Here is a 26153-nt window from a genome sequence, read left to right as displayed (position 1 = left end):
TGTGTCCCTAAGCCTCTGACTGCCAGAAGCAGGGACTGGATGACAGAGGATGGATCAGCCGATAATTACCCTGTTCTTCTTCGAGTGCTGTCCCTTTCGGTGCTCCATTTTAGGTGTTCGTGAGCCCCTGCCCTCATACTCAGAGACTTTTGGTAGCAGAGCCCCGTTGGGTCACACATGCGTGGTCCCTGTCTTGTGCTGCTTCAGGCAGATACCTGATGCTGTGCGACCAGCTCCCGCTCAATTCCTTCTCTTCCGCTCTTGGCTAGGAGTCAGGGGCCTTGCTACTTAGTAGTTAAGTAGTTTAACAGCTAGTTACTTAGTTTCCTCATTAGTAGCTATTTACATTGTTTCCCTTTTTCTTTTATCCCCCTCACCTAGTTCAGAAAAAAACAAAACTTTTTCCTTTAATTTTCCTTTTGAGCTACTGGCTGGGGAGAAGTTTCAGTTGAACTTCTGCATACACAGCCTCTGTGAGGGTGAAAGCCCCGTCTTACAGGAATGCCTGGTTTCCCAGGCTTTAAACGCTGTCTCAACGGCAAGCTTGCTACACCTGTCTCAGACGGCCACGATCAGTGTGTTCGCTGCCTCAAGCTCACCGCCAGGACAGGAAGAGCTAGAGATTTGCAGTTAAAGCTCCTCCTTAAGGAGAAGTCTCTCAGACCTGCATCTGAGCCCGGAGCCCAGACCCCTCCTGATCAAACTTCACCAGCCACGGCTTCTGACAGGCGTCCCACCTCAACCCATGGGTCTGAGCAACCCGCCAAAAAACTGTCAAAAAGGCAGGCACCTGTGTCCCCCACTCAGGAATCGGCCAAGAAGTGACGTTCCGCGAGTGGACACGGCACCGGCACCGACTGCACTATCAGCTTGGTAGCCGACCCAGTAGGACCACCCGGCACTAGAGCCAGGGACTCTAAAAGAGCCGGCTCCAACAGAGGCACTAAGGGGAAATCTAAACCCCATGCCCTGGCACCACCAATACCAAAGCCGCGACCCACGCACAGCAGCACGGCACCGGGACAGAGGGCAGCTCCTTCAAAGGCATGCTCGGTGCGCACAGCAGCGCAGCCTTCAGTGCCAGCTTATACACAGCAGTCCCAGCACTGACAATGATACCGCCTCAGGGGCCAATCAAACAGCCATCGCAGCAGTTTCTCAGACACAAGGGTCTCTTAGTTGGCTCTGCCCCTGACTCCCCTATCATCGGCACCAACGTGAACATGTCAGGCTCGGCACCGAGTCTCCCTCCGCAATCTCCTCTCTACCATGAACCGACTCACTCAGGACCCCCTCAGGGGACATATTACACTGATCCCAAGTATTTTCAATGGTACGGCCAGCCCTGGGGGCCCCCCAGTGGGCATACTGGAACCTGTGGATGGCATACCCCACACAACAGTGATTGCCTGCCACATCCAGACCTGGCACACAGCAGTCACCTGCAACTTCGGTGCCTGGACCTTTGATGGCAGCAGGGGAACCGGGGGAAGATGAAGAAGAACCCCTGATCCTGGAAGGGGCACCACCTACCCATTTACCATCACTGTCCACAGATGACACCATTATGCCTCTTCCCCATAATATAGGGGACGATTTCAGACTATTCCAGGATCTATTTAAAAGGGTGGCTAGCTCCCTGGACATCTCTCTTGAGGAGGTCCAAGTGACACAACACAAACTAGTTGACATTTTGCATACATCTGCTTCATCCAAAATCACTTTGCCCATGGACGATGATGCTCTTATGGACCCTGTCAAAACCATTTGGCAGACCCCTGCAACTGCTCCTCCAACCTGCAAGAGGTCTGACAAAAAATATTATGTACCAGCTAAGGGCACAGACTTCCTCTTTTCACATCCAGCACCCAATTCCCTAGTGGTTGATGCAGTCCAGGAACGTGGTAGGCAACAGCCCAAAACCACACCTCACAACAAAGAGTGGAAAAGACTTGATCTTTTCTGCCGCAAGGCTTATTCCTTGGCTACACTACTCCTCCGCATAGCCAACTATCAGGCACTGCTGGCGAAATATGACTATATTAACTACACAAAAATGTCTGAATTGACTGATTTTATTTCCGAGGACAAGAGAGAACAATTCACAGCGCTTGTATCAGAAGGACAACTCATCTCCAAAACAGCCCTGCAAGCCACACTTGATTCTGCGGACACAGCTGCAAGATCAGTGGCCATGGCTGTCATGATGAGAGGGCCTCATGGCTCCATCTCTCCAGCTTTCCTAAGGAGGCTCAATCCACAGATGAGGATTTGCCATTTGAAGGTCCCAAACTCTTTGCCAAAAAAACAGATGACTCTCTCCACTTGCTCAAGGATTCACAAGTGACACTCCAATCCTTGGGAATCTATACACCCAAACCCAAGAAAAAATAGAGAAATTATTATGTACCCCAATGCTACCGCCAAACCATATATTCTCAACAACAACAACATGATTTGAGTCATAAGCCCACAAACACAGGCCCCCAAGGGGATGCCAATCTACTTTTTCACTAGCTGCACCCCAACCATCAACCTCCAAACAACAAATTTGAATCCTTGGTTGAGGGCACGAGAACCCCAGGCCTATCTGTGCTGGTGACACCATCTCTCTCCCAACCATTCGGAGATCGTCTACTTCCAGTTTATCCAATCTGGAAGACCATCACATCTGACAAATTGGTGCTAGAAATCATACAAACTGGTTACTCCCTCCCCACCTTTTTTTTTTCCAAACCGCTACCTGTGCTCCCTCCCTGTCCCTCTTCAGGGACCCTTCTCACGAGTCTCTACTGCGCAAGGGGGTAAGCCACCTTATACAGCTAAGAGCAGTAGAACCTGTTCCAACAGAACACAGAGGGAGAGGATTTTACTTCCACTATTTTCTCACAAAGAAAAAGTCTGTTGGAAGGAGACCAATACTCAATCTATGATGATTCAACAAGTTTGTCAAAACACAACGATTCAAGATGGTCACACTAGGCACCATAATCCCAGCTCTAGAAAGAGGGGATTGGTTCTCGGGCCTCTACCTGCGGAATGCGTATTTTCATGTAACGATACATCCCTCTCATCGCAGGTTTTACCGTTGGACAGGACCACTTCCAATACAAGGTCCTTCCCTTCGGCCTCTCTACTGCCCCTCGAGTGTTTTCGAAGGTGCTGGCTGTGGTTGCAGCATACCTGCGCAGAAATGCAATTTTGATATTCCCATACTTGGACGACTGCCTGCTAAAAGCGTCAACACAGCTGGCAGGAATACAAGCCACCGAACAAATGGTAACCCTCTTCATGAGATTGGGCCTCCAAATAAATACTGAAAAGTCCACCCTAACTCCAGTGCACGAGTTGGAGTTCATTGGGGCCCATCTCAATTCTACCGAGGCCATAGCCTCTCTACCAAGGCAACGGTTTCTCACTCTCACCAGCCTCATATCCACGGTATGAAATAGTCCACAGATATCAGCCAGGAGTTGCCTGCAACTTGTTGGTCACATGGCAGCCACAATGTTTGTCGGCAGACATGCCAGATTAAACATGTGTTGCCTGCAAGGATGGCGCCATATGAATTATGTCCCACACAGACCCAGCATAAACAAGCGTCTCATGATGCCTTTCAAAATAAAGGACTCCCTACTCTGATGGACACAATGAGCCAACGTATGCACAGGGGTGCCCTTCCTTCAGAAGACGCTGACACTAACCATCATTACAGATGCCTCACTCTTGGGGTGGGGGGCACACATGCATCCACATTCTATCCAGGGCTTCTGGTTTCCTGCAGAATCCTTTCTACATATAAATCTATTAGAACTACGAGCCATCCACAACACCTGCACCCACTTCCTACCACTCATCAAAGACAAGGCCATTCAGATCCTTATGGACAACATAGACTGTATGTTTTATATAAACAGACAAGGGGAGCACAATCACACTCCCTATGCATGGAAGCCATAAAAGTCTGGCAATGATACATCAGACACAATATCCACATCTCCACGTCTTACCTACCTGGATGCCAGAACATCATTGCAGATGCCTTAAGCAGGCATTTTTCTCAGGACCATGAGTGGCAGCTCGGCAACAGAGTACTTCAACACATATTTCAATAGTGGGGGTTCCGAGCAATAGACCTCTTTGCAATCGCACAAAATACCAAATGCCCCCGGTTTTGCTCCAGGGCAGGTCTCGGCATACAGTCCTTAGATGACACATTCCTCCTCGAGTGGAACCTTCCCTCCTATATGCCTTCCCTCCCATCCCTCTCCTGATCCGAGTGATCCACAAGATCAGGCAGGACGGGACCACAGTCATCCTAATAGTCCCCGCATGGTCTCACCAATCCTGGTGTCCTTACCTCCTTAGGATGGCTGTGCATCCACCAATCACACTCCAACTTCGGCCTCATCTGCTGTCCCAGGACTCAGGTCATGTCCTGCATCCAGACCTGCAAAAACTCCATCTCAGAGCATGGCTCCTCCATGGCTCACAGGACCTGAGATGACCTGCTCGGAAGAGGTACAAAACATATTATTAAATAATCGTAGAGCAACTACCCGACACACGTACATGCTCAAGTGGTGGTGATTTGAAGCATGGCGCCAACAGAAACAGATGGCATCCATCTCACTCTCACTACACAATGGGACCTCACCCTGGTCCTTCAGGCCCTCACCCATTCCCCATTTGAACCCATGGCTACATGCTTACTGCTACACCTTTCCATGAAAGAGGCATTCCTTGTGGCAATTATATCTGCCAGATGTGTAGGAGAGCTGGGGGCCTTCAAGGGAGATCCCCTATACATGGTTTTTTTTTAAAGATAAAGTATCCCTGATACTGCACCCCAAGTTTTACCGAAAGTCATCTCAGTTTTCCACCTTAACCAACCCATTTACTTACCGACATTCTACCCCAAACACCACACAGATAGAACGCAGTCCACACTTCATACTCTCGATGTACAGAGGGCATTAGCCTTTTACATAGACAGAACAAGACCATTTCGTAAATCTTCCAGACTATTCATCTCCATCACCAAACGTGCCAAAGGGAGTGCCATATCTAAACAAGGATTCTCCAAGTGGATTTCTGATTGCAAAAAACTATGCTATCAGTGTGCCTGCCAACCCCCCAAGGGGATTTTGACACATCCCACTGGAGCCTGTCAGCCTCCACGGCTTTCCTGAACAATGTACCCATCACAGACATTTGTGGAGGTGCTACCTGGGCCTCAGCCCATACCTTTACACAGCACTATGCGTTAGAGCAGCAGGCAACATCTGGTACCTCGTTCAGACTTTCTCTTCTGTGATCTGTCACGACTTCAACTCCAAAGCCCCCTCCTTCCACCAGAAGGCACTGCTCTGAAGTCATCTAAAATGAAGCAACCACAGGGCATCACTCGAAGAAGAGAAGGTTACTCACCTTGTGCAGTAACTGAGGTTCTTCGAGATGTGTGTCCCTGTGAGTGCTCCACTACGCTCCCTCCTCCCCTCTACTTCGGCGTTTCTTACTCAGCCTCTGCAGTAGAGAAGGAACAGAGTGGGTTTTGGTCCCACAGTATCAGTTAACTGCCTGAAGCAGCACAAGATGGGGACCACGCATGTGCGACCCAACAGGGCACTGCTACCAAAAGTCTCCGAGGACAAGTGCAAGGGCACACGAACACCTAAAATGGAGCACCCACAGGGACACACATCTCAAAGAATCTCAGTTACTTAACATGGCGAGTAACCTTCTCTTCTGTTTATTCCCTCTGAAACCTCTGTCACTGGTCACTATTGGAAGACAGGATACTTAGCTAGGTGGATGATTGGTGTGACCCTATGGCATTCTTATGTTCATAAGGGTCATTATTAGGGATGTCAATCAATTTAAAAAATTAATCTCGATTAATCTTGTGATTAAAAAAATTAATCGCAATTAATCGGACGATTAATCCCACTGTTAAACTATAATAGAATATCATTTATTTAAATAGTTTTTGATATTTTCTACATTTTCAAATATATTGATTTGAATTACAACACAGAATACAAAGTGTATAGTGCTCACTTTATATTTATTTTTATTACAAATATTTGCACTGTAAAAAACAAAAGAAATAGCATTTTTCAATTCCCCCATTACAAGTACTGTAGTGCAATCTCTTTACCATGAAAGTTGAACTTACAATTGTAGAATTATGTACAAGAAAAAACTGCATTCAAAAGTAAAACAATGTAAAATTTTAGAGCCTACAAGTCCAGTCAGTCCTACTTCTTGTTCAGCCAATCGCTCAGACAAACAAGTTTGTTTAATTTATGGGAGATAATGCTGCCCACTTCTTGTTTACAATATTACCTGAAAGTGAGAACAGGTGTTCGCATGGCACTGTTGTAACCGGCGCCGCAAGATATTTATGTGCCAAATGGGCTAAAGATTCATATGTCCCTTCATGTTTCAACCACCATTTGAGAGGACATGACTCCATGCTGATAATGGGTTCTGCTCTACAACCATCCAAAACAGTGTGGACCAATACATGTTCATTTTCATCATCTGAGTCAGATGCCACCTACAGAAGGTTGATTTTCTCTTTTGGTGGTTCGGGGTCTGTAGTTTCCGCATCGGAGTGTTGCTCTTTTAAGACTTCTGAAACCATGCTTCACACCTTGTCCCTCTCAGATTTTGGAAGGCACTTCAGATTCTTAAGACTTAGGTAGAGTGCTGAAGCTATCTTTAGAAATCTCACATTGGTACCTTCTTTGTTTTTTGTGAAATCTGCAGTGAAAGTGTTCTTAAAACAAACAACATGTGCTGGGTCATCATCTGAGGCTTCTATAACATGAAATATATGGCAGAATGCGGGTAAAACAGAGTAGGAGACATACAATTCTCCCCCAAGGAGTTCAATCACAAATTTAATTAATGCATTATTTTTAACGAGCATCATCAACATGGAAGCATGTCCTCTGGAATGGTGGCCAAAGCATGAAGGGGAATATGAATGTTTAGCATCTCTGGCCCGTAAATACCTTACAATGCTGGCTACAAAAGTGCCATGCAAACACCTGTTCTCACTTTCGGGTGACATTGTAAATAAGAAGGGCAGCATTATCTCCCGTAAATTAAACAAACTTGTTTGTCTTAGCAATTGGCTGAACAAGAAGTAGGACTGAGTGGACTTGTAAGCGCTAAAGTTTTACGTTGTTTTATTTGAGTGCAGTTATGTAACAAAAAAATACATTTGTAAGTTGCACTTTCACGACAAAAAGATTGCACTACAGTACTTGTATGAGGTGAATTGAAAAATACTGTTCCTTTTGTTTATCATTTTTACAGTGCAAATATTTGTAATAAAAGTAATAATATAAAGTGAGCACTTTACACTTTGTATTCTATGTTGTAATAGAAATCAGTATATTTGAAAATGTAGAAAAACATCCAAAAATATTTAATAAATTTCAATTGGTATTCTATTGTTTAACATTGCGATTAAAACTATGATTAATCACAATTAGTTTTTTTAATCGTGGTACATTTTTTTGAGTTAATCACGGGAGTTAACTGCAATTAATTGACAGCCCTAGTCATTACGTGTGTGCAGAAAGTGGATTTCAAATATTAATGACTTGGCCATTTAGAAGGCAAAGAATAAAACTCTTTTTATGGGATGATGACCTGAAAAACGGAATTCCATTTATCTTTTTTTAAAAGTATAAGTGCTAATTAATAATAATTTACATGTTCAAAGCATAATGCAAACATAAGGTGAATTAATCAGAGTCTCTGGGTACCAAAATTAAGTCATAACATAGGATTTCATGACCAAAGTCTACATTGGAAAACTCTCATTCACTGCTGATCTATATATCATCCCCATAACCAACCACTCAGGCTGAAGCATGACTTATGAGGAGAGGCTGAGGGAGCTGGGATTGTTTAGCCTGCAGAAGAGAAGAATGAGGGGGGATTTGATAGCTGCTTTCAACTACCTGAAAGGGGGTTCCAAAGAGGATGGCTCTAGACTGTTCTCAATGGTAGCAGATGACAGAACGAGGAGTAATGGTCTCAAGTTGCAGTGGGGGAGGTTTAGATTGGATATTAGGAAAAACTTTTTCACTAAGAGGGTGGTGAAACACTGGAATGCGTTGCCTAGGGAGGTGGTGGAATCTCCTTCCTTGGAAGTTTTTAAGGTCAGGCTTGACAAAGCCCTGGCTGGGATGATTTAACTGGGAATTGGTCCTGCTTCGAGCAGGGGGTTGGACTAGATGACCTTCAGGGGTCCCTTCCAACCCTGATATTCTATGATTCTATGATTCTATGAAGCCCAGGAAAGGAGGTTGGCCTACCCAAACTCTCACAGACCAGTAGGAGGGGCAAAGTCCAGAGCCAGAGGCCAACCACTGAAAGCACCCTGCCACTGTGCATTAAAGATAACTGTCAAGTAGCGATTGCTGGTATCTAATTTTGTTGTTTATATCTTGGAAAGAAAAAAGTAAGGGGAGAAGTGTTCGTTGGTTTTGTGTGTTTCAGTTTTGGATGCCCATTTCAGAGGTGCAGGGCATCTAAAACTCTAGCTGAAGATAAAGATGGCGGCATGCTTTCAATACCTCTAAAAATCAGGCATGAGGGAACTCAAGTTGAGCACAGAAAAACAGAGGCGGCAAAATTGAACTGCAAATTTTATTATTCACATTGTGGTAGCACCGACACGTATGACATGAGCCACTGTCCTCACCAGTATCCTCAAAAAGTTTAATTTAGCTTAACAAAGAGAAGGTTAAGAGGTGACTAGATCACAGTCTGTAAAAGTCCCTACATAGGGAAGAAATATTTGATAATAGGCTTTTCAGTCTACCAGACAATCCTTAACAAGTTTCAGTGGCTGGAAGTTAAAGCTAGACAAATGCAGACTGGAAGTAAAGTATACATTGTAACAGTTTTACAAAGGGTCTTGCTGGATTTTCCATCACTTGCCATTTTTAAATCATAAGTGGATGTTTTTCTAAAAGATATACCATAGTTCAAAAGGAATTCTTTTGGAGATGTTATATGATAGCAGTGTTAGACAGGTGGTCAGAGTAGATGATCACAACTGTCCCATGTGGCCTTGGAATCTATGAACCTCAAAAGTGGCAGTGGTGACTACTAAAGCTAGAGAATAGCTCGTTGTTTTCCTGGGTTCATTTATTATTTAATTGCTCTCAGTGTTCCCACTGCTTTATGGAGTGCAGGGGCAAATTCTCTCTGAAAATGTCAGGAGTTTGTAAAAGAAATCTAGATTATGTTGCTCATGCTCAGCAGTTGAAATAAAAATGTAGCTGTACTAGCCCAGCAGGTCACTGAATACACATTTCTGTCATTCAGACGAAGGTGACTTCATTCATTCGTGCCTTACTCAAGCATCACGCTTTCAGCAGTGACCCCCATTCATCAGAGTTACTCTATAGCGGTGCAGGAATCAGTTTTTTCCCTGCATATTTTTTTATGTAGTCCATACCTTTGGAGCTCGTGTTTACTTTCCCAGTTCTCCTCTCCTTCCATTCCACTGCTTTGGATGTCTGACATTGTACCAACTTGCCTTTTTTACCCTGATCTGCAAAGGTCACTATGGGCCAGTGACAGGAGGTCCCTGGCTATGGCTTCAGTTTGACAAAGAGTGAAAGTGCAGCAGAGATTTTATGCTGTTCTGTCACAAGCACTGTGCATCACTGAGTATTCATAGAATCATAGAAGCTCAGGGTTGGAAGGGACCTCAGGAGGTCATCTAGTCCAACCCCTTGCTCAAAGCAGGACCAATCCCCAACTAAATCATCCCAGCCAGGGCTTTGTCAAGCCTGACCTTAAAAACCTCTAAGGAAGGAGATTCCACCACCTCCCTAGGTAACCCATTCCAGTGCTTCACCACCCTCCTAGTGAAATAGTGTTTCCTAATATCCAACCTAAACCTCCCCCACTGCAACTTGAGACCATTGCTCCTTGTACTGTCATCTGCCACCACTGAGAACAGCTGAGTTCCATCCTCTTTGGAACCCCCTTTCAGGAAGTTGAAAGCAGCTATCAAATCCCCCCTCACCCTTCTCTTCGGCAGACTAAACAATCCCAGTTCGTTCAGCCTCTCCTCATAAGTCATGTGTTCCAGTCCCCTAATAATTTTTGTTGCCCTCCGCTAGACATTTTCCAATTTTTCCACATCCTTCTTATAATGTGGGGCCCAAAACTGGACACAGTACTCCAGATGAGACCTCACCAAAATCGAATAGAGGGTGATGATCATATCCCTCGATCTGCTGGCACTGCCCCTACTTATACATCCCAAAATGCCATTGGCCTTCTTGGGAACAACAGCACACTGTTGACTCATATCCAGCTTCTCGTCCACTGTAACCCCTAGGTCCTTTTCTGCAGAACTGCTGCCGAGCCATTCGGTCCCTAGTCTGTAGCGGTGCATGGGATTCTTCCATCCTAAATGCAGGACTCTGCACTTGTCCTTGTTGAACCTCATCAGATTTCTTTTGGCCCAGTCCTCTAATTTGTCTAGGGCCCTCTGTATCTTATCCCTACCCTCCAGCGTATCTACCTCTCCTCCCAGTTTAGAGTCATCTGTAAACTTGCTGAGGGTGCAATCCACCCCATCGTCCAGATAATTAATGAAGATATTGAACAAAACTGGCCCCAGGACCAACCCTTGGGGCACTCCACTTGATACCGGCTGCCAAATAGACATGGAGCCATTGATCACTACCCGTTGAGCCCGACAATCTAGCCAGCTTTCTATCCACCTTATAGTGCATTCATCCAGCCCATACTTCTTTAACTTGCTGGCAAGAATACTGTGGGAGACTGTGTCAAAAGCTTTGCTAAAGTCAAGGAATAACACATCCACTGCTTTCCCCTCATCCACAGAGCCAGTTATCTCGTCATAGAAGGCAATTAGTTTAGTCAGGCATGACTTGCCCTGGGTGAATCCATGCTGACTCTTCCTGATCACTTTCCTCTCCTCTAAGTGCTTCAGAATTGATTCCTTGAGGACCTGCTCCATGATTTTTCCAGGGACTGACGTGAGGCTGACTGGCCTGTAGTTCCCAGGATCCTCCTTCTTCCCTTTTTTAAAGATGGGCACTACATTAGCCTTTTTCCAATCATCCGGGACCTCCCCCGATCACCATGAGGTTTTCAAAGATAATGACCAATGGCTGTGCAATCGCATCCACCAACTCCTTTACCACTCTCAGATGCAGCGCATCCGGCCCCATGGACTTGTGCTCGTCCAGCTTTTCTAAATAGTCCCGAACCACTTTTTTCTTCACAGAGGGCTGGTCACCTCCTCCCCATGCTGTGCTGCCCAGTGCAGCAGTCTGGGAACTGACCTTGTTCATGAAGACAGAGGCAAAAAAAGCATTGAGTACATTAGCTTTTTCCATGTCCTCTGTCACTAGCTTGCCTCCCTCATTCAGTAAGGGGCCCACACTTTCCTGGACTTTCTTCTTGTTGCTAACATACCTGAAGAAACCCTTCTTGTTACTCTTAACATCTCTTGCTAGCTGCAACTCCAGGTGTGATTTGGCCTTCCTGATTTCACTCCTGCGTGCCCGAGCAATATTTTTATATGCTTCCCTGGTCATTTGTCCAATCTTCCACTTCTTGTAAGCTTCTTTTTTGTGTTCAAGATCAGCAAGGATTTCACTGTGAAGCCGAGCTGGTCACCTGCCATATTTACTATTCTTTCTACACATCGGGATGGTTTGTCCTTGTAACCTCAATAAGGATTCTTTAAAATACAGCCAGCTCTCCTGGACTCCTTTCCCCCTCATGTTATTCTCCCAGGGGATCCTGCCCATCAGTTCCCTGAGGTTGTCAAAGTCTGCTTTTCTGAAGTCCAGGGTCCATATTCTGCTGCTCTCCTTTCTTCCCTGTGTCAGGATCCTGAACTCAACCATCTCATGGTCACTGCCTCCCAGGTTCCCATCCACTTTTGCTTCCCCTACTAATTCTTCCCGGTTTGTGAGCAGCAGGTCAAGAAGAGCTCTGCCCCTAGTTGGTTCCTCCAGCACTTGCACCAGGAAATTGTCCCCTACACTTTCCAAAAACTTCCTGGATTGTCTGTGTACTGCTGTATTGCTCTCCCAGCAGATATCAGGTTATTGAAGTCTCCCATGAGAACCAGGGCCTGCGATCTAGTAACTTCCATGAGTTGCCGGAAAAAAGCCTCATCCACCTTATCCCCCTAATCCGGTGGTCTATAGCAGACTCCCACCATGACATCACCCTTGTTGCTCACGCTTCTAAACTTAATCCAGAGACACTCAGGTTTTTCTGCAGTTTCATATGGGAGCTCTAAGCAGTCATACAATGTATATATATATACATTGCAATGCAACTCCCCCACCTTTTCTGCCGTGCCTGTCCTTCCTGAACAGTTTATATCTATCCATGACAGTACTCCGGTGCAAACAGTACCCTTCAAACAGTTTCATGGCTAACATTTATAGATTTAAAGAGAGATTTAGTTTAGACCTTCTTCGCTGAAAGGTTGAGGGCCTCAAGGAGTGTAGGTGTTGAAGAGAGAGAACTGATGGATCACCTGAGTCCAAAGGAGGTGCTGAGGGCACTAAGGGTGTTTTGGGAGGGAAGGGATCACTCTGAGATCTGCTCAATGTATTCGACCACCTAACACAGGTGCACATCATAGACATAGATCTCCTTTTGAGACATGGAACAAACTGCATCTCTGCTTTCTCCCCACAGCTACTGTGTCTTTGTTTCATGTTACATCTACAGATGTTTCTACAATTTACCGTCTACCGTCTGCCTGTTCCTTCATTTCTTCTGTTGTATGTTTGTTTGTTTCTTTTTAACATGATGATTAATATATCTTTGTTTTTCTTTTCACCTTTTTCTGTTGCCAACATTTGTAGGAAGAAGAACAAAAGCAGGCAGTAAGTTGATTTCAGTGTGTAGTTGATCTAACTTGGGGGTGGGTTCTGCATGAAAACACATTTTTTGTCCTGATGGGATATGTGTAAATAAACCATGCATTACTTTTTCTTCGTGGCTAGTGTAAAGTTGCTGCTATGGGGTCTTTCTCATTTTTGAAATTCCAAACCAGAGCTCTTCAGTTCCCAGTGGAGCATGTTCTTAATAAAGTACTGTGAGCTTATTTTCCTCCCCTTTCAAATTAAGTTTATTGCCTTGAGTACATGACCAGTGAGAATATTTGTTTGTTTTTTAGAAAAGTGCATGATCAACCAGATTGAAAAGGCAGATTCTCAGCTTGTTTTACTCCATATTCTGAGAGTTTCTCTGAAGTATTTTGATAGCTTTCTTGTCTCTTTGAATAACCTAGAATTTGCCTGTTTGCCATGTACAAGTCCATGCATGAAAACTAATTTTGATACTCTAGGCGTGGCTTCGTGTCGTGTAGCCTTGATATAGTCCCACGAGACTAGTCTGTTTTGCGCTTATTGCAAACAAAATGTGCAAACTAATGAGAGACAAGAATGCTTTGCTGTTACTGATTTCCATTTCCATTACCCTCCTACTAAAATTTAAATCCAGTGTTAACTTTGTGATCCACTCCAGAGGGAGCCCTTTTTCTTTTTAAGGAACAGCCTTATATTCAGTTATTTTTCTTCAGCAACACACGTTTTTAGCACACCCTGGCTGTTCTTCTTTGTGCACATAGAGTTATGAAGATTAATCCTGTGTTCACTTTGGTGGTTTATCTGCCATATATACCTTACACAGCTTGAAAATATTCATATAACTTATTTCTGGTAAGAAGATGTACCTGTGTATACAGCTTCTATCGATGAAGCCTCTGAGTCACGCTACATCAGTAATGTGCTGAACCTGACCTTTGGTGGCTCCTGGGAGCCCCATATTAAAAGTCCTTCACCAAATTGAAGGGAAAATTGTGGTGATTTCCTTCCTTGTGCTGGAGTTCGCTCCTTTCTAGATGTGGCTAAATCATCCTGTTCAGAGAAGATTTATCCTGGGGTTCATAAAAATACCTCTGTGAAAAAACTTGTGACTTTTAGGAATGGACCAGATTACACCAAACAGGTAGGTACAGAATGTTTCCTGGGGGAAGAAAAACCCCAAGACACCCAGATAAGGTGTTTACTCCTCTCCCCCATCAAATTGCGAACGCTGAACATTGCCATATACTCAAGAAGAAAAGGAGTACTTGTGACACCTTAGAGACTAACAAATGTATTTGAGCATAAGCTTTCGTGAGTTACAGCTCACTTCATAGATTCATAGATACTAAGGTCAGAAGGGACCATTATGATCATCGGATGCATTCAGTGGAAAATAGAGTGGTGAGATTTATATACATAGAGAACATGAAACAATGGGTGTTACCATACACACTGTAACCAGAGTGATCAGGTAAGGTGAGCTATTACCAGCAAGAGAGCGGGGGAGGGAGGGTCTCGTTGGAGTCTGTTTTTGAAGTTTTTTGTTGAAGAATTGCCACGTTTAGGTCTGTAATCGAGTGACCAGAGAGACTGAAGTGTTCTCCAAGTGGTTTTTGAATGTTATAATTCTTGACATCTGATTTGTGTCCATTTATTCTTTTACGTAGAGACTGTCCGGTTTGGCCAATGTACATGGCAGAGGGGCATTGCTGGTCCATGATGGCATATATCACATTGGTGGATGTGCAGGTGAACGAGCCTCTGATAGTGTGGCTGCTGTGATTAGGCCCTATGATGGTGTCCCCTGAGTAGATATGTGGACACAGTTGGCAACGGGCTTTGTTGCAAGGATAGGTTCCTGGGTTAGTGGTTCTGTTGTGTGGTGAGTGGTTGCTGGTGAGTATTTGCTTCAGGTTGGGGGGCTGTCTGTAAGCAAGGACTGGCCTGTCTCCCAAGATCTGTGAGAGTGATGGGTCGTCCTTCAGGATAGGTTGTAGATCCTTGATGATGCGCAGGAGAGGTTTCAGGATAATTTTCAGGAATAAACATTTCCATGGAAGTGTGGCATAATTAACATTTGTTTTCCCAGTGCCGCTGCCTCCTTCCTGGTTATTGTTGTTAGTTGGCTTGCCTGTGTGTGGGGGGGGGTTGGGGGGTTGTGTGGTCTCTTGGGTTGCCAACTTTCTACTCGCACAAAACTGAACACCCTTGCCCCACCCTGCCTCACCCCTTTTCCAAGGCCACGCCTCCACTCACTCCATTCCCCCTCCCTCTGTCACTCACTCTCCCCACCCTCACTCACTCTCATTTTCACCAGGCTGGCTCAGGGGGCTGGGGTGGGGGGGTAAGAGCTCTGGCTGGGGGTGCAGACTCTGGGGTGGGGCGGGGATGAGGGGTTTGGGGTGTAGGAGGGTGGTCCAGGCTGGGACCGAGGGGTTTGGAGGGCGGGATGGGGATCAGGGCTGGGGCAGGAGGTTGTGTTGCGGAGGAGGATGAAGCTCCAGTTGGGGGTGTGGGCTTTGGGGTGGGGCTGGGGATGAGGGGTTTGGGGTATAGTAGGGTGCTCTGGGCTGGGACTGAGGGGTTCAGAGGGCAGGAGGGGAATCAGGGCTGGGGCAGGGATTTGAGGCATGGGAGGGAGTCAGGGGTGCATGCTCTGGGCAGCGCTTACCTTAAGTAGCTCCCAGAAGCAGCGGCATGTCCCTTCTCTGGCTGCTACGCGGAGGTGCGGCCAGGTGGCTCTGCATGCTGCCCTGTCTGTAGGCGCCGCCCCTGCAGCTCACATTGGCTGCACTTATCAGAGCCCCCCTGGCTTCCCCCTATGCATAGGAGCCAGAGGGGGGCCATGCTGGCTGCTTCCCGGTAGCTGCACGGTGTGGAGGCTAGCAGGGAGCCTGCCAGCACCACTGGGCAGAGCCGCCAATAGGACAGTCAGCAGTCCGGTCAGCAGTGCTGACCAGAGCCCCTAGGATTCCTTTTCAACCAGGTGTTCTGATCGAAAACCGGACACCTGGTCACCCTAGTGTTGTCCCCAGCTTTGTGTAGATAGCTGGTTTAGCAGAGCACGATAGTACTACCTAGTGTGGTATTTGTACTAGCTGGATAAATATTTAGTGCTTATTATATAGCAGCAATTCCAGGCAGTGCAGTGGGCAGTGAACTTGTAATCGTCTGGTTTAATACATGGCCTGCCTTTGGTTTACAGCCTCTGGTTCAGGCCTCAGGGCTTGCACTAGGCCCAGTGCTCCAGGCTCTCTCTGCTACAGGTATTGAAAGTCATTGTAGTTTGAATATGAAAACAAATGAAGAATCATAGAATCATAGAATATCAGGGTTGGAAGGGTCCTCAGGAGGTCATCTAGTCCAACCCCCTGCTCAAAAGCAGGACCCATCCCCAATTAAATCATCCCAGCCAGGGCTTTGTCAAGCCTGACCTTAAAAATATCTAAGGAAGGAGACTCCACCACCTCCCTAGGTAACGCATTCCAGTGTTTCACCGCCCTCCTAGTGAAAAAGTTTTTCCTAATATCCAATCTAAACCTCCCCCACTGCAACTTGAGACCATTACTCCTTGTCCTGTCCTCTTCCACCACTGAGAATAGTCTAGAACCATCCTCTCTGGAATTACCTGAAAGGGGGTTCCAAAGAGGATGGCTCTAGACTGTTCTCAATGGTAGCAGATGACAGAATGAGGAGTAATGGTCTCAAGTTGCAGTGGGGGAGGTTTAGATTGGATATTAGGAAAAACTTTTTCACTAAGAGGGTGGTGAAACACTGGAATGCGTTACCTAGGGAGGTGGTAGAATCTCCTTCCTTAGAGGTTTTTAAGGTCAGGCTTGACAAAGCCCTGGCTGGGATGATTTAACTGGGAATTGGTCCTGCTTCGAGCAGGGGGTTGGACTAGATGACCTTCAGGGGTCCCTTCCAACCCTGATATTCTATGATTCTATACCTCTCAGGTAGTTGAAAGCAGCTATCAAATCCCCCCTCATTCTTCTCTTCTGCAGACTAAACAATCCCAGTTCCCTCAGCCTCTCCTCATAAGTTATGTGTTCCAGACCCCTAATCATTTTTGTTGCCCTTCGCTGGACTCTCTCCAATTTATCCACATCCTTCTTGTAGTGTGGGGCCCAAAACTGGACACAGTACTCCAGATGAGGCCTCACCAATGTCGAATAGAGGGGGACGATCACGTCCCTCGATCTGCTCGCTATGCCCCTACTTATACATCCCAAAATGCCATTGGCCTTCTTGGCAACAAGGGCACACTGCTGACTCATATCCAGCTTCTCGTCCACTGTTACCCCTAGGTCCTTTTCCGCAGAACTGCTGCCAAGCCATTCGGTCCCTAGTCTGTAGCTGTGCATTGGGTTCTTCCGTCCTAAGTGCAGGACCCTGCACTTATCCTTATTGAACCTCATCAGATTTCTTTTGGCCCAATCCTCCAATTTGTCTAGGTCCCTCTGTATCCTATCCCTGCCCTCCAGCGTATCTACCACTCTTCCCAGTTTAGTATCATCCGCAAATTTGCTGAGAGTGCAATCCACACCATCCTCCAGATCATTTATGAAGATATTGAACAAAACCAGCCCCAGGACCGACCCCTGGGGCACTCCACTTGACACTGGCTGCCAACTAGACATGGAGCCATTGATCACTACCCGTTGAGCCCGACAATCTAGCCAGCTTTCTACCCACCTTATAGTGCATTCATCCAGCCCATACTTCTTTAACTTGCTGGCAAGAATACTGTGGGAGACCGTGTCAAAAGCTTTGCTAAAGTCAAGAAACAATACATCCACTGCTTTCCCTTCATCCACAGAACCAGTAATCTCATCATAGAAGGCGATTAGATTAGTCAGGCATGACCTTCCCTTGGTGAATCCATGCTGACTGTTCCTGATCACTTTCCTCTCCTCTAAGTGCTTCAGGATTGATTCTTTGAGGACCTGCTCCATGATTTTTCCGGGGACTGAAGTGAGGCTGACTGGCCTGTAGTTCCCAGGATCCTCCTTCTTCCCTTTTTTAAAGATTGGCACTACATTAGCCTTTTTCCAGATTCCCAAATTCTTCCTCCCTCCTGTCTGCAGTCCACATACCGTGGGATATCGTGTTTATCAGCAACTGAGAGAAAACTTGGGGTGGAGGGGGCCTCTTACTAAAATGTTAACAGCACATTACTTCACTATATAGTCCTGCTGCTTTGGAATTTGTTGCCTCAGAAACCATAAGGATTTGAAATAACAGTAACCAAACGTAGACCAACCAAAGGTCACGTTAGTAATTTGTATTAAATAAATCTGAGTGTGGTGCCTAGTTTGCAGGAACTGGAGCAGGTTGCAGCTGCCCTCATCTGTAATACAAAGGTGCAGCCTGAAAAAAACTACAAGTTCCAGCATGCATTGCTCTGCTTCAATCAAAGCCACTTAAATGAGAACCCCACATCATATTGTCTACTGAGACCATTAGTTTTCAGGAAGAGGGTGGTGGTCTTGGTACTTCTTCACACTGAAGAGGAGAGGCGAAAGGCAGCTCTGGTTCTTCTTGTAGAATTTAACGGGCCAAAATTGGCTTCTCTGCTACTTCAGTAAATTTACTGTCAACCATTTATTCCAAGTATTCAAATAAACACAATACTGGAGAACAGAAGGGCTGGTGGGCTGGGAGAACCCAGCTTAAAGGGACATAGTCAGCTTGAAATCTAGTCAGTTTCAGCAAATAAGTTTAAATTAGTTTCAGGCACTTCATTGGTTTTACAATCACAATGTCTTTGTTGCCCCTCTTGGAGCATGTGTAAGACCCTTATACACAGAAAGAGTGATTGTCTATATCAGCAGTTCTCAAACTTTAGCAACCCGAGGACCCCCATTTTGAGTTAAAAATTTTGTGGACCCCCAAGACCCCTGTTCAGCCGCAGGCCCTGGCCCCTCTCCACCCCTTCCCCCAAGTCCCCACTCCACCTCTTCCTGTCCCCACTCCCCCCTGCCCCTCCTCTTCACCACCTCTTTCCGCTCCCGAGCGCCCCATCCCCACTCCTCCCCCTCCCTCACAGTACCTCCTGCACGCTGCTGAACAGCTGTTCCCCGGCATGCAGGAGGCACTGGGAGGGAGATGGAGAAGTTGATCAGCTGGGCTAGCGGCCCGGGACATGATTCCGCCCCCTCCCACGAGCACACCCTGCCCCGCTCCTCCCCCTCCCTCCCTGTCTCCTAGTGCCTCCTGCACGCCGCCCACTGAAGAGCTATTCACCGGCATGCAGGAGGCGCTGGGGTAGAGGAGGGGAGAGAGGGAGGGGGTGGAGTTGATCAGCAGGGCCCACAGACCCCTGAAGTACCCTTGCGGACGCCCGTTTGAGAAGTGCTGTCAAATGCACAAAATAAACTGAAAAGGGAGAGAGAGGGATTTTTCCCTATAGCTTTGAGTTGTAGTAATCTTAGGTGGTGGTTGTCATAAAACGAGGTAAAAAACTGTCAGGTAGAAATGTGATTTTAAATTGGCTGTGACCCAGTCACAGCTCAGAACCTTATGCAAAGTGGCCATTCTACATGTCTTTCCGGAATCAAGTGCCTCTGTACCTAACAACATTTTGTCCTGCGTATACTCCAAATGCAGTTTGAAATAGGCATGACTTTGTTCAAATTCATGTTTTTCAAACCTTGCCCTCACTGAGAACTATGTCCAATACCAAGTTTCAACTTTCAAGCTGCTGTCATTTATAACACAGCTCTGTACAAAAGAAGTGTGGCTAGAATTGTTTTAATCTTTAGAACTCAAAAACAGCGGGAGGGATTGCTCAAATTTTCAAAACAGATTCACCTTCAGAAAGAGACCAATGAATTTTTTAAAAACGTACATATTGTATGTGAAAACAGGGCTAGAATTGAAACTGATTAAGAACCTCCACTCTAGAATTCACTTCTGTGCAAAGTTATGGTGGTACTATAATTTTATTGTGGACAGTTTAGGGAGAATCCTGAGCTGGTCATGCTAAAAGGGTCACATATAATCAGAGAAGTGATGAGTTATGAGACTTGTTTTACCCTAAAAATATTATTTTTTTTCCAATTTGATGCTAATAATTTCAAAACATATAACAGCAGCAGCAGGAGCCTTTGGAAAAGGGCTTTATATGTTTCTATATCAGGGGTTGGCAACCTTCGGCACGCGGACCATCAGGGTAATCCACTGGTGGGCCGCGAGACATTTTGTTTACGTTGACCGTCCACAGACATGGCTGCCCACAGCTCCCAGTGGCTGCGGTTCACCGTCCCCAGCCCATGGGAGCTGCAGGAAGCGGCAGTGAGCATGTCCCTGGCCACTGGGAGCTGTGGGGGGCTGTGCCTGCGGACGGTCAACGTAAACAAACTGTCTCGTGACCCGCCACCAGATTAGCCTGATGGGCTGTGCACCGAAGGTTGCCGACCCCTTTTCTATATGTTATGGTGCTATTGCTCTCTTGTTCATCTAACAAAGTGTCTGTATACAGTGAAAAGGATCACAAAGAATTGCTGTAATCCTTTGGCAGGTAGACTTACAAATTTCCCCTCTTTTCACTTCCAAAACAAAATGGTCATTAACAACATGATATTTTAAAAAAAAACCAAGAAGTTATAAAAATAAAAACCAGTCTCCTGTCCCCACCCTTCTACTAAAAGTATCAGGGTTTCAGTTCTTACAGGATGTGTAGTAAGTTGAAACTTCCACAGTAAATACCTATGATAGTATGGCCGTGTCGGGGGTGGGAGTGGGGGTGGGACTGCTGGTTTGAAAAGGTTCTGTATAAACTGCATAAATCCTCTGGCTGACAGAAATAGCAGCCCTGAAGCAGTACAATACATGCTATTGTACTCTAAGAACTGTTCCTGCAGTCTGTGTGTTGGTACGGTAGAAGAGGACTTTTTAAAAAGTTTATACTGTTTCCATCTCTCACCCCGGCAACGTGCTTCGTAGTCATAGGCACATGCATAAAACAAGACTTGCTCCATGGTGAGGTAATGGATATTCGTCAGTGGAACCCTCTGTAGGAGTGGATGTCACGTGAAGGAGATTGATACTACACAATCTAAACAGTTATTTAACCAATGGCTTTTTGCAACAATTACATCATAAAATGTGACTTTTGTAAGAGACAATTCAGCTGTGCACCCACCTGTTACCATGGTTGGATTTTGTTCTGTACACGTCCTTTCACTAGCCTGGCTCTAAATTAAATCTGCTACTGCCATTCTGGGTCAGATGACACCTCTGTGCCATTGAAAGCAGTTTTCGTTACCTTTATACATCTGAATGTGTAACACCATTATTTAAGGATTCAGATTCATTGTATTTCCTGCGATATGCATTGCCTGGCTGTGGGGAATAGGATATGGAGCTTTCTAGGTCACCAATTCAACACCAGTCCAGGTCGATTGTAACAAGAAGACATTTGCTATAAGCCTGGTTCCTAGTGGTTCCATCTAATGAAAATATGCCTATCACAGCCCCCTTTGTTGCCTGTCTCAGCAGAGGCCACAAATTGAATTAGGTATAAAGGCAGAACTTGCACCCCATAGGGACTGTCTCTTCAACAATAGAATTGCTCATTATAACTGTCAAGTTGCAGGTCTGACCTAGCAGCCAGGAGTGATGTAGGCAAAGCATGCTTATCCCCTGGGAGCATGAGTCATTGCATACTCATCCCCTGAGAGCGTGAGCTCCTTTAACTGCTCCCTAGCTGGGGTGGTGACTAAACACTGATGCATTATATATGTCATGGACAGATAATGGTAAGACTTAATGCTTTTATAGCATTTAAAATCGTTAAAACGCTTTATAAAATTAATCCTCACATCTCTGAGTTAAGTAAATAAATATTGTTGTGTCCATTTCAGAGATTGGGAAGACTGAGAGTGAGAGATTGTTACATGTTCACGACCAAACAGCAAGTTAATGACAAAACTGGAATTAGAAATCCAAAGTCCCTGGCTTTTGATCCAGAGCTTATTCTAGTGAACAGTGTTGCTTCTCACTGCAAGTAGACACACATTAGTGTGGAAGAAACTTACATTGCAGCTGTTCCTATTCTGTGATTAATCAGATTACTTCTTTCTTCAGTACTAACAATTATGCACCTTACACCAGTGTCATAGTCACATAGCACATTTTTAAACATCCAATAAAATAGAGCTGTGAGATACTGCTAACAGGATGATCCAGTGGTTTAGGCACAAGCCTAGGACGTGGGAGATTCATATTCAATTCCTTGTTCCACCGCAGACTTCCTGTGTGACTTAGGTGGTATTATTATTACTGTAATTGCAGAGAAATCAGTACTAAGTGCATTTGTATATGTATCTGTAACACTTTTCTTCCAGTCATTATGCAAGCATGGGGGACTAATTAAAGCCACATGAATGATATCTGGATCTAGCATTGGTTTATATGGCACATGGCCCTTATTAATAGTGATAAGGAAATGTCAGCATGAGATTACTTGACGTCTCGTGAAATCCATTTCACTGGGAAAAGGGTTGGTAGCACATGGCAGCCATTTGGGCCTAGTTTTGTCATCTGCTACGCAGAGTGTATTGCTCTCGTTTGGCTCGTTCCCTTGCAGGATGCTCTCCCTCTTTCCACCTCATTTCCTCATATGTGCTCTCCTTTTCTAGTGGGTCCTGGCACATCTTGCTAAAGCACATTATATGTAGCAGAATTACCTAGATTTGGTCTAAAATAGCACAATAATGCATTTGAGCATAAACTGCTCTGCTGCTAACTGTATTGTAAATTTCTATCTCTTTGAGGTGGATGGTGTCATCCAGGATTACCTCCATCACCCCAGTTTGTTCTCTGTTTCCCCACACCCATGCACACACTCTCTCCAGACCCATAGTGTAGACATGATGCACCATCTCAAAGCAGGGTTTATGCAAGTGCAGTTTAGTCTGATAATATACCAAAGTGAGCTTAATCTCTAAGACTGTCTAACAGGGGAATAATATTTTTGCATTCTGCATCAATGCCCAGTCCGAAGATCCGGTCCAGAGCATAACTAGCTGTGTGTGTAGGTCCACAGTTTATCTGAGAGAAACCTAAGGTGTAAAGGTTCTTGGAAGTTTGGCCTTTAGTGACAGAGAGACTGTCAGCATGAATGTTGAAGTCGCCCAAGACTGAGTCTTGGGAACTTTCACAACATGGATAACCATAGCTCTATCAACTTTTGTAGGAAAACGTCAGGGTGTTCTTAATCTGTTGACAAATAGTTTTGTTTCAAGGGAATTTCTCCTGCATTTGAGGCTGAATAGAAACAATATGACTGTTTCATCAGTGGTTTTGACTTTGCTGATCTGGATTGGTGAGGTACCAAGTATTCTGTTCCCTATACTAGTTTTTCCCTTGCTTTGGTGACCCAAGGTTTTATTTAGAGCCAGAAAAGATGGGGTTAAAAGACTGATTTTAGATTTGTATTAGGTTGTCCAGTTAAAGAAGGATTCCCATTTCCTGACTATTTCCTTCTTTAACTTCTTGGACTAGGCAGCCAGACCTTCCTTTTTGGCTCTTACCAAATGAGAAAGAGCATCACAGTACCCTCCCTAATGCAACTTCTGAAAGGCCTTCTATAATTTGTCAGCAGTATCCGTTTTAGAGGCAGCAGAGAGCTCTTCTTTGAATAATACATTTTTTCTTCAAGCCCCAGGCAGATTTTGGCGCCTGCGCCACCAAAGGAGCATTTGGCAACTGGCTTTTACACGTGCTTTGCTACTGCTGGCCCCCAAAGTTAAGTTGAGGGCCAAGCTGTGACACACGTGTGTGGCTGCAGGACGTATTTCTGACTTCATCATGCCAACTTCAGCCATTCACATGGTACCAGCACTGAACTTTATTATTCTGGCACCAACCTAGACTACAGCAACACCTGCTTTGGCACGGTCACTGCACCAGCACAGAGCTTCCCAAGTGCAGGCCAAAGTATCCCCTAGGACTGCATAAAAACATGGAAATAAATGGTCCAGGACATGACGGATGCCATGAAGAATTTAAATATTTTCCTGAGTTTTTGACCCTCACTCATGTTCTCTGTTCATTGGCTTCCTCTCCCTTTTCCCAACAAATTCAAGCTCCTTAGTCAAATGTTTAGGGATCAGCAAAGCTCCACTGTGCCCAAATCTTGAGTCCTCTTTTGTCTTACCCTCCTCCCCACTTGGACACTACATTCATGGATTTATACCAAGGATGAGCTTGTCCCTAAAGGTAGTGTATCCTTTTATTTAGATAATGCATACATTTAGGATATTATTTAACCACTCCTGTGAATCTAATTCACTATTTTCTCTTGTCATGGATTTTGAAGCAGCATCTTTAGCTTCCTTAGTGAACATTCTAGTAAACTAAATGGCCTGACCTAATCGATAGTCATTTTCAAAGCCATCCCATGTAAGAGTCCTGGAGGAATAGTCCACATACTTTCCCTTCATGTGCTTCTGTAAATACTCAAGGGCTCAACTTGGAATTAGAACTGTGGACAAATTCTCCTTCATCAGAGGAGCCTCACTCTAGGGGCTACATTTCATGGCTTGCTAGATGGAGGATGCTCATGAGGATCAGAAGAGGTGCTATATTCAGAAAATTCCTGTTACAGATAATTAACCTTCCTTTCTCCTGCGTGAAGTTGCCTCTGCAGATCCCTATTGAGAGTCATAGAATCACAGAAGATAAAGGTTGGAAGAGCCCTCAGGAGGTCATCTAGTCCAACCCCCTGCTCAAAGCAGGACCAGCCCCAACTAAATCATCCCAGCAGGGCTTTGTCAAGCCGGGCCTTAAAAACCTCTAAGGATGGAGATTCCACCACCTCCCTAGGTAACCCATTCCAGTGCTTCACCACCCTCCTAGTGAAATAGTTTTTCCTAATATCCAAGCTAGACCTCTCCCACTGCAACTTGAGACCATTGCTCCTTCTTCTGTCATCTTCCACAACTGAGAACAGCCAAGCTCCATCCTCTTTGGAACCCCCTTTCAGGTAGTCGAAGGCTGCTATCAAATCCCCTCTCACTCTTCTCTTCTACAGACTAAATAAGCCCAGTTCCCTCAGCCTCTCCTCGTAAGTCATGTGCCCCAGCCCCCTAATCATTTTCATTGCCCTCCGCTGGACTCCCTCCAATTTGTCCATATCCTTTCTGTAGTGGGGGGTGGGGGGGAGGCAAAACTGGACACAGTACTCCAGGTGTGGCCTCACCAGTGCTGAATAGAGGGGAATAATCACTTCCCTCGATCTGCTGGCAATGGTCCTACTAATGCAGCCCAATGTGTCGTTAGTCTTCTTGGCAACAAGGGCACACTGTTAACTCATATCCAGCTTCTGGCCCACTGTAATCCCCAGGTCCTTTTCCGCTGAACTGCCACTTAGCCAGTCTGTCCCCAGCCTGTAGCGGTGCATCGGATTCTTCCGTCCAAAGTGCAGGACGCTGCACTTGTCCTTGTTGAACCTTATCAGATTTCTTTTGGCCCAATCCTCCAATTTGTCTAGGTCACTCTGGACCCTATCCCTACCCTCCAGAGTATCTAACTCTCTCCCCCAGTCTAGTGTCATTCATGAACTTGCTGAGGGTGCAATTCATCCCATCATCCAGATCAGTAATGAAGATGTTGAACAAAACCAGCCCCAGGACCGACCCTTGGGGCACTCCGCTTGATACCAGATGACAACTAGACATTGAGCTGTTGATCACTACCCATTGAACCCGACGATCTAGCCAGCTTTCTATCCACCTTATAGTCCATGTATCCAATCCATACTTTTTTAACTTCCTGGCAAGAATACTGTGGGAGACCGTATCAAAAGCTTTGCTAAAGTCAAGATAGATCATGTCCACTGCTTTCGCCATATCCACAGAGCCAGATATCTCATCATAGGAGGCAATCAGGTTGATCAGACATGACTTGCCCTTGGTAAATCCATGTTGACTGTTTCTGATCACCTTCCTCTCCTCCAAGTGCTTCAAAATGGATTTCTTGAGGACCTGCTCCATGATTTTTCCAGAGACAGAAGTGAGGCTGACCAGTCTGTAGTTCCCCAGATTCTACTTCCCTTTTTTAAAGTTGGGCACTATATTTGCCTTTTCCAATTGTCCAGGACCTCCCCCGATCGCCACAAGTTTTCAAAGATAGTGGCCAATGGCTCTGCAATCACATCAGCCAACTCCCTCAGTACTGTCGGATGCATTGTATCTGGCCCCATGGACTTGTGCATGTCCAGCTTTTCTA

General features: G+C 45.5%; 1 protein-coding gene across 19 annotated transcripts in view; it reads left to right on the top strand.

The window, feature by feature from the left end:
* Positions 1-26153, top strand: part of DTNB (dystrobrevin beta) — a 375219-nt gene that overhangs the window by 288295 nt on the left and 60771 nt on the right. For all 19 annotated transcript variants that reach the window (XM_077812270.1, XM_077812266.1, XM_077812264.1 and 16 more), the window contains one exon: positions 12909-12929. In XM_077812270.1, coding sequence (XP_077668396.1) covers positions 12909-12929 — 21 coding nt within the window. The remainder of the gene's footprint in view (positions 1-12908; positions 12930-26153) is intronic.

Source organism: Eretmochelys imbricata, chromosome 3 (genome assembly GCF_965152235.1).
Source record: "Eretmochelys imbricata isolate rEreImb1 chromosome 3, rEreImb1.hap1, whole genome shotgun sequence".
Lineage (NCBI taxonomy): Eukaryota > Metazoa > Chordata > Testudines > Cheloniidae > Eretmochelys > Eretmochelys imbricata.
The sequence above is the reverse complement of the archived record's forward strand: the minus strand, read 5'-3'. Positions and strand labels throughout refer to the sequence as shown.